This window comes from Nelumbo lutea, chromosome 1 (genome assembly GCF_056320005.1).
Source record: "Nelumbo lutea isolate HS-2025 chromosome 1, American lotus-T2T, whole genome shotgun sequence".
Taxonomy (NCBI): Eukaryota; Viridiplantae; Streptophyta; class Magnoliopsida; order Proteales; family Nelumbonaceae; genus Nelumbo; species Nelumbo lutea.
The window spans coordinates 35,938,056-35,947,266 of NC_142684.1; the positions used below are offsets into that span (position 1 = coordinate 35,938,056).

A 9,211-nucleotide genomic window follows, 5' to 3' on the forward strand; every position below is an offset into this window, starting at 1 on the left:
TCAATGGTTTTTGGCCAAGGACTGGGATTGGGATAAAATGGAACCAGTTTCCTGGACGGTTCCCAATTAAAAAAAATAAAAAGCGGTCAAAAACCATTGAATGGGTCAATGGGTTGACAATTCGACCATCTGGATCAATGGGTCATTGATCAATTCAACGGTTTTTGGCCAGGGACTGGGATTGGGGTAAAATGGAATCAATTGCTTGGACGGTTCCTGGGCCAAAATGTCTGTCCGTTCGGGTCAATGGCGGTTCGAAAACCATGGTTTTTTATGCTTTTGGATTTTCACTATTCAAAGGCTTCTTCTATTGTTGGCTTTATTCGAGCATGTACGGTCTAGGGTTTACCACCATTTTATTTATTCCCTTTTGTTTTTTCTTTGGGTTTTCTTGTGCAATGTTTTTTTTTCTTAAAAGAAGATATGCTTTTTCTCTTTCTTTGATTGCATGTACGTTTAGCTCGTCTCAAAGCAGAACTTTGGAGTCGATTTTCTGTTTTTTTTTCCTTGGCTTTTCTAGTTTGGTGGATTTACCGCCAGTTTTTTGTGTTTAAGGTCACTTTCGATTTATCTTTCAAGGTTTTGGAATCCCTTGCAATGTCCACCCTTCCCATGACTATGACTATAAAGTTATTTCGTGTAATTATTGGCATCTAGAAAAAACGACCCGGAAACGGAACCTTTCTGGCCACCTGTTTCTAGGTTGACGGTTCGATTGTCTAGTTCAAATGGATGGCCTATTTTGACAATAAAAATTAAAAAATTAAAAAATAAAAATGGACAAAAACCTTTAAACGGGTCAACGGGTCGATGGTTCGACTGCTTGGGTCAATGGGTCGTTGATTGATTCAATGATTTTTTGCCAAGGACTGGGTTTAGAGTAAAACAAAACTGGTTGCATGGACGGTTCTCGGGCTGAATGGTCCTACTGTTTGGGTCAACTGGGAGTTCTCGATGTGATCGTATTCTTATATATGAGATGCTTTGCTGAATCAATATTTAAAAAATGAACACATGATGATCTCTTTTAAGTCTTTACACGAGTTTCAAGAATTGAGTACTTATAATTGCAGGTTTCTTATTAAGAAACCATTGTCATTTTTAATGTAGTAAATAGCAATGTCGTAATTCCATTCCAGCCCCTGCGAGGCAGGGACCCATTAAATTTAACAAGGTGCTTTAGATGATCATCTACATAATCTTATGCATGAGAATGATCTGCACTATAACTGAGCCATGGTAGTCCCTATCCATATCCTTTCTATCGCTAAAAAGTTACTGTTTTTTACTAATTACAGTTAAACCATTTTCTGAATCATTCTTTTCACCCAATTAAAAGAACAATATAATTTAATGTAGACTATCCGAACAGTGGATTTTTTTGGCTGAACAGAAAATCTGCATTTTAACTGAGAAAATAGTTCCTTACAGAAAGGGTAGCTGGTATAGCCATTTTATAGCTCTACAGTTATGTTCCATTGGTATAGCTCTTCCTTGGGAATTCTCAAGACAAGGCTCACAAAACCAGACCCTTCATCATATGTGAATTCTACTTCATCAGCATCAACAGTAATCCTCCTAGGTCTAACAGATGAATAGGCTCCAAATGTACCACAGCCTCGAACTTTCATGTCAATAACTGAACTTCTTTCCAGTTCATATCTCAACTCTTTGATGGCTCCTCCAGGATTGAACATCTGGATTGGTCCAATCGGGGCAAAATAAGCTCCGTTGGACAATTCCTTAACAGGAACCACTGTAAGAACTTCATACTCGTGGGATTTCAGCTTAATCGAAAAAGATGCGTTCTCTGGAAGATAAATCACTTTTCCTGCAAAATATCAGACTAAATTAATTAGGAAACTAAATAATTTGTTTTTTTTTTCTTTAAAAACCTGAGGTTCACTTCAATCATTTCAAATTCATTTTCATGACAGAGGAGTTTAGTTTGAAATTCAAAATTCAATAATTTTCTTATATTCAAGTAACATAAACATGATAAAGATACATTATACAAGTTCAGCAAGCAACGCTTACCACCTAAGTGGGAATAAATGACAGCATCCCCACTCCATCCCTCCTCAGCAATTTTATGTATGTGGTCAACATCCTTTGAACGAATAATCCCAGTGATTGAGCTTGTTTGTTCATCATGGATCATATTCTTCTTTCGAACTGTACACCATGCTGCTCCTTGGCAGTTAAAAACCCCCATAACTCCAGAGAAATCATTCAGATTCCATATCTTCATGAGACTGTATAGCAACAATTGTGGATTAAATAGAAAATCCTGTGTGTGGGTGTGTGCAAGCCAGTTTGAGTGTGTTTGTATTATGCACGTATAAGCATTAGTGCTTTGAGAACCAAACAGTCCATATGGTTGGACTGTTTTGACCTCAATACTAGGTTACCGCTTTCTAAGTAATAAAATTTGATATTGTTGCTGATCAAAAAAAAAATACTAGGTTACCGCTTCCAAGATGAATGATTATCCAAATTGATCTGGTCAAAGTCCTCATAGATAACCATGATAAAAGGCCTTATTCTAATTCTATTGGATTTTAATTTCTTGCATATTTCCTTCAAGCAGGTCAAAAAGTTGACCTGAATAGTCAGACTGTTTACCTGCAATCTGCCAACATTGGCAGGTTGACATCCAGTCTAGGTTTATTGACACTAATAAGCACATGGGTTTGCTAAATACATGTTTAGGGAAGAGGCATAGACAACCCTGGCCTTCATGACATTGATAATTGTTGGGATGCATGTTTGAGTGTATAAGAAAAATCCTGCATTATAAAAAGATAAAAGATGCAAGGGATATATACAAGGATTGGTCAACAACCTAGTGGCTTAAGCTTTTGGGATAAAGGTGATGTCAAACTCTTGTCCATGTACATGAGCTCCCCAGTTTTGGAGACTCCCCTTAATGTACAATGGTGGTCTCAAAGTCAAAAGTTTTGTTGGATGCACATAGTAGTTCCCATGGCTTCGCCGGTTTACCCATGGTCAAGTAGTTGGCATGAGCGGATGGTCTCCATAATGACTCCATCCACGGGAATGCACTCTCATAGTTGACTCCCTATGGTTGTAAGCAAAGGGCTCTTGATTGGTGTGTGTCAAACTTGGTGATATGATAACACATTTTGTTCGAAGGGAGGAGTACAGAATAGTTAATATGGAAGAGACTAACACATGAGGGGAGATGTTGGGATGACTGTGTCTGTGTGTGAGAAGAAAAGTTTCACATTGGAAAAAGATGGAGATGCAGGGAACTTATATACAAGAATTGGCTCACAACCCAATAGTTCAAGCTTTAATTTTGGGTTAAAATTGGTGTTCAATTCTTGTATGTAAGTCCTATTTATGCATACATGAGATCTCCGGTTTTGGTGAGTCCCTTCAATGCACAACAGTTATCACTTCCATGTCCAGCCTCTTCAAGGCCAACATGATTTCCATGTCCAGGCACAATATCTAATCAGGCACACCTGATGGTTTGCCAATTGTCACATTTCTCTCTACATTAGATCAAGTTAATCTTGCAATTAAGTATGATCAATATGACAAGACCAATTTGCACATGCATATGACTATATGCATGTAAAGTAAAATAACTTTTGCTCACCTCTTCCCATCTTTGGTAGGATCTGAAAATAAGCAATCTCTTGTAGGTCTTCCTGGAAGTCCTGCTCGCAGTGTGGACCCGTCAGGAAGCACAAGTTTCTTCAACAGATTAAAGTCATGGTATCCAGGTTTGTCACTGCACGAAATGGATTTCCATCATGAGAAAAAATATCCTTCCACTAAACTATTGTCAATGGCCAGAGTTATCACAAATTAAATTAGTTGTAAACCTGACATAAATAGCACATCCTCCAACAGCACGAGCTGCTGCATGGAATTCAGCCATGGGGTGAAGACTCTGACCACAAAACGATTTATGGGTTAAAATCCAACAACTGATGTGGCTTTTAGAAGCTTAGATACCAGAAAATTGGTTTTTTATAGCTTACATGGAACATATCCCAATCAGGTTGCATAAATTCCCCAAGGAAAATAGAATTGTAGGCGACAGATGCAATATGAATTGTGTGGGATGCTGGATCTCTTGGAAAGAAATCATCTGAAGCTCTTATTACAGCTGCCTGCTTTGAGCTATATCAAGAATGCAATATCATACCAAATCAAAACTCTTTGGGTATAAAATGAGACAATTAGAATCACTAAAAGCAATACTAAAAAGAAATGAGCGCACCTGTACAAACTCTCAGTGTTGTGACTCATGCAGGATATGATTCCATTACCATGAAAGTTTTTAGAAATTGAAGCTTCTAATGCCTCATGGTACTTCCTGGTTAGTTTCACTCTTCCTCCATGGCCCACTCCTAGAGTCTCAAGGATGCTCTGAGCATCTACTTTGACTCCATCAATGCCAGATGATGCAAGATAAGAGTGGAGGTCGTCATAGAAGTTAAAAATTTTCTCAGGGTTTACAAGAGAAACACCATTTGCAGCAATGCTGTTAAAAACCCCACAGCACTGAACCCCGGGAGATGGAATGGGATGGTTCATCTTAGATTCATAGTATTCCATTTCAGTAACATTTGGCATAACACCACCCCAGTACCCAGTTATTGCATGCCATACATACACATACCTGGAAAAGTTTGGAAGGAAGATGGATGAATGGTCGGAATAATTTCTCTTGAAGATATTATATGGATTGAAGAAACAGTAAACTGAGATTTTATCTGGAGGAAATTTTGCTTTTGTAGGAGAAGTTTGAGTCATAATTTCCTTTTCTTTGACTTTATAATTTGAAAAAGGCAGTCTTACTTCAAAGCATGTTTCTCTTTGATCTCAGTAACAACATGAGCAAGTCCCATTGCTGGATCTTCTTCTCTGAGGCCCTCTTTGCCATTTTTCTGAAATTTATGATTTTCTTTCATATGGGTTAACCTGTTAGCAAAACTGCAAGCAAGAAAGTGAAAAAAATATATAACATGTGAAAGAAAAGATGGAAAACCAAATAAGGTTGGATTCTGAGAAGGGTTCTTACTTGGCTGCATATGGGAGATTGGAATCAATCCCATTGGCATCCATACCAACAGATTGCCATCCATCGTCAACTATAACAAACTTTGGGTGAATCCCACCTTTCTCTAAACTGCAAGAAACACCAGTATATCAGCCCACCATTGGGATGATATCTGAAGCACAGCAATTAGAAGCCAGACCTTTCTAGCCCTTGCTCCACTCCCTCTGCAGTAACATCAGTATAGAATGCATCCCATGTACACCAGCCAAACCAGTTGAGTATGTCTGGCATCTAAAATAACAAAAAAGTAATTAATAGTAGTCAATATCAATATCCACATTCATCAACATGGACCTCATGCACAAAGCAAGTTTAAGACTACTTGAAAATAGACTACCTTCTTCTCTTCACGATGAGAAAATGTATGTAGGTGCTTCTCAACTTCCCTATATAAGTTTGAGATGTAAATACATCAATAATTAATTTAAATAACTATTGTTACTTCTGGATCAGAGTTGATGCCAATGCTGATCCAAGGTTGGACAAAATCAAAGGGTAGAAGAAGGGTACACAGAAACGAAGAGCAATAATATCAGTTCAAAATTCACTCTCCATTTCATGGCAGTAAGCAAATTAAATACTTAATATAGATACCAAAATCTACTAATTCTCTATTGGTTTGTTTTGTTTAAGTATTAACCCATCAGATTTGGTTATATCTAGTATGCCCAATGTTACAAGTAATGTCAAGGGTATTTGTGCCATTTAATATTGTTAGAACTTAGAAGTATCATATTATGTGCTGATTTGAATTTAACTATATAATTGACACTACATTAACCTATTGTAGTTTGATCAAAGCCTCACTCTAGCTATAACCTAAAACATACAATCCCATCATTTCACTATGCACCAATCCAGTAGTGTGAGACAGCATATTAGGTTGCCTAAATCCAAATCAACTCAAATTTAACATTTAAGACCAAGCATGAAAGGCTCCAACAAGATCTATGATATCCATCCAATCCCTTGTTAGCTGAGTAAACAAGCAAATGCAATAAGATACTCTTGAGCTGTTGTTTTTCTGGTGAAGCTCCAGGAATTCAACCAAGTAATCAGCTAGATTAATCCTGATTTGCCTTTTGTCTTTCTACTCTATCAAGGGACACATTCATGAAAAAAAAAATTCTAAGTTCTCAAATCTAAATAAGTTTCTATCATAAAAGATATCTTATTAATTTGATCTAATCTTGCTACCAAGCTCATATCTGAACTAATACATAGCAATTAATATCTATTCTCCTCATTTAGAGTTTCAAGTTAATTCCATCAAACAACAAGATGCTGAATAGAAAGAAAAGAGTATCAAGTTTGGGACATTTTCTAAATTCTAATGAACTAATGTTCTAATGGCTAGTGCAAAGAAAAAAAAAAGGTTCTGATGTACAATCTCACCTAACTCCAAATACGAATAATTTCTTAGACATGATCAATGGACAATATTAGCATCTAGTCAGAACTCAAGATGCTACATAGAGGTAAGTGAAAATTTAAATTTTAAACATGCTTCATGAATTAATAATATTCCTACTTTACAGCATTTGTGATGACATCAAAAGGGTCTGATCCATTTCCCACGAAAACCAAATGGCTCCCCTCAAACTCATCAATGGCAGGGTCTCCTGAAAGGTACCAAACCAACATTTTACATTTATACCAGCATCACACAAACATAAAGCACACTCCAAGCGAGAACAAGGAGGTCAAAATCTGAAATTCGTATGTCTACCACTTTCCAAACATATCTCCAATTCGTCATTTGAGTTCCCTTGAAGAACAGCTCTAAAAGCTCCCTCCAAAATAGGTAAGAAAACAATAAACGTAGCAGACTCAGCTACTTGATCTTCACTTTCCTCACAAAAATAAGAACCATTATGTCCTTCAACAATCAAAAATTGCGTCTCGAATGGGATATCTTTGCCCAAAGAACCCATCCTCTGGATCATCCACCATAATTTGAAGCGAAAAAGACACATAAAACGCAATCCCCTGTAAATTTAAAACGATTATCAAAACAGAGAAGCACGAATCCAGTAAACCACAATAAACATACAACTTATGTCTACTGATATTACAGATCAACCAAGAAATGACAGAAAGCTAATTAGAACTAATTCCTAAATTGAAGGTACAAATTAAGAAAAGGGAGAACTGAAAGACACTTCCTTGTAACTTAGAAATTTTGAGAACTTACTTGAGCTTGCCGATGGGGAAAATGCGGTGACTCCCACTATGATCAGATGTAACGCCAATAAAAGCTCCATTAATGAATTCATTACCACTGACAGGAGTTACAACGATGTTCTCGTGAACATCAGACAGAATGCAGTTTCCCAAAACCATCAACTTGCCATCAACAACAGAAACCCCAGATCCACTAGTCATTTTGTAAATCTAAACAAACCTACAACAGCCAAATCGAAATTCCAAACAGGAAAAGAATGATATCTTCTCATTAACTGAATGAACAGTTTACCAAAAAAAAAAGCAGAGCAAAGATATCGAAAAACTTCTAAAGAACCTCAAAGAACCCAGAAACTGCAAAAATAAACAAAACAAACTAAAAATGAAAAACCATGAGAAAGAAAAGAGGAAACAACAGAACACTGAAAAACAAAACCAAGAAAATCTCAAAACAAAACTCAAAGAGGTTAAAGAGGTTACGTTCATATTATAATTTGACGGGCACGCACTTGTAAACTTCACATGGCTTGTTGACGTTTGGTGTGGCTCAGTAATTCAACAGTCCACTAATTGCTCCACCCCTTTCATCTTGCTGAAATTCAGGGACCACGTACCCACTTTCTTCTCTATAAAAGGAGCTTCCAGGGAGAGATCAAGGTGGTCAGTGAGCATCAGAGAACTCTTATACGGAGAGAATAAATTTGAGAGAGCCACAATTTTTGAGTGATAAACACATTTGTCGGAGTCCATCCAGATGTTTCCTCTTGTCAATCACTGAGCAGTGAACACTTTGTGCTCATTCAATTTTGTTGCAGATATTGTTATCTACTGGTTTCTCTGCCTTTGCAGCATATGCCATGGAGTGCGTCAAGCTTCGTTAAAAGCATATCGGCACTATTAAGATGGCCAGTTTGTGATAAAACAAGTTCTCCTCCCTCTCCCGTGGATGTAGGTCACTTTGATTGAATCACTTAAATCCAGTGTCATCTTTACTTTTTCACTTTTCCTTTTATTATTTCTTTATAATTCACATATTTTCTCAATTATTTTTTAGATCGCCATACTAATTAATCGATAATTCAGAGTATTAATCCTAACATGGCTGAAGACCATCTTTATTTGTGTTTTCAGATTAAGATACATTCCAATGTTGTGATAAGCTTTATCATGACTCATGATGCATGAAAGAAGAAGGGTGATTACAATAGCGATAATGTATTAGAGACGAATACCAAATTCCTTGGGGAAGCCAAATTTTTACATTGTTTCTCTCTATTCACAAGAGTTAAATAATGGTGGGGAGTGATTGTAAAGAAGCGATTAAGATGTGCAATCTAACACTGAGAATTTGAGACATCTCTGACGATTCCCTGCTCCTCATTTTTGGCGATATTATCAGAAGGATTCTTCTTGGTCTCAAAGTTCAAGGAGGTTGAAGTCATCTCTAGACCAAGAACAACTAAACGGGTGGTAGTCCATTCAGCCCAAGAAGATGCCATTTGAAAGAGAATTCTCCCTTATGTCCTCTTACTCGCTTTGAATCTTGTCGGTATCACAAGACTACCGCTTAAGCATCAATTAAGGTCATGTTTGGTTTACTTCTTTATACCTCGTTTTTTTTTTTTTTTCAATTCTTACTCATTTTGTGCAAGAATGAATAACATTATTAGATTGTTTGCTTATAAAATGCTTGTCATGGGCCTCATTCTCTTCAGAAAGAAAAATCAACCCCTAGCATAAAAATTGTGGTAACCCGTTTCATTCTTTAAAGAAACTCTATACAAGAGGTCATAAACCGCCAACTTAGGTCTATAAAACCATCACCATAAATGTTTATTGGTGGATTGCCATGGAAACTTATGTTAATGGGCATTGACCACCGGTCATCCACCAGTAAACATTTATGCAACAATTTTGGAGACCTAG

The 9,211-nt window shown here is 36.9% G+C and overlaps 1 protein-coding gene across 4 annotated transcripts; it reads right to left on the minus strand.

Annotated features, from left to right (window-relative positions):
• Positions 1–1,224: 1,224 nt before the first annotated feature.
• Positions 1,225–8,793, minus strand: LOC148874269 (putative galactinol--sucrose galactosyltransferase 1). Of its 4 annotated transcripts, none has more exons than XM_088961602.1 (14): positions 7,766–8,793; positions 7,296–7,505; positions 6,831–7,090; positions 6,633–6,723; positions 5,439–5,487; positions 5,241–5,332; positions 5,063–5,170; positions 4,840–4,974; positions 4,259–4,660; positions 4,017–4,158; positions 3,858–3,925; positions 3,629–3,763; positions 2,041–2,255; positions 1,225–1,831 (listed from the first exon to the last, which is right to left on the minus strand). In XM_088961602.1, the coding sequence occupies exons 2-14, from the start codon at positions 7,484–7,486 to the stop codon at positions 1,455–1,457; spliced, it is 2,265 nt and encodes a 754-aa protein (XP_088817728.1). In that variant the 5' UTR covers positions 7,487–7,505; positions 7,766–8,793; the 3' UTR covers positions 1,225–1,454. The 4 variants fall into 4 exon arrangements, with proteins under 4 accessions (XP_088817728.1, XP_088817726.1, XP_088817729.1 ...); XM_088961600.1 differs by having other exon boundaries at positions 2,038–2,255; XM_088961603.1 differs by having other exon boundaries at positions 7,795–8,785.
• Between the last annotated feature and the right edge of the window lie 418 nt (positions 8,794–9,211).

Excerpts from the sequence above, each read along its gene's own strand:
- LOC148874269 (XM_088961600.1), bottom strand. The coding sequence starts at position 7,486 with ATGACTAGTGGATCTGGGGTTTCTGTTGTTGATGGCAAGTTGATGGTT. Across the intron at positions 6,724-6,830 it reads GGAGATATGTTTGGAAAGTG|GAGACCCTGCCATTGATGAG; the intron begins GTAGACATACGA and ends GGTACCTTTCAG. Across the intron at positions 4,159-4,258 it reads AACACTGAGAGTTTGTACAG|CTCAAAGCAGGCAGCTGTAA; the intron begins GTGCGCTCATTT and ends TTCTTGATATAG.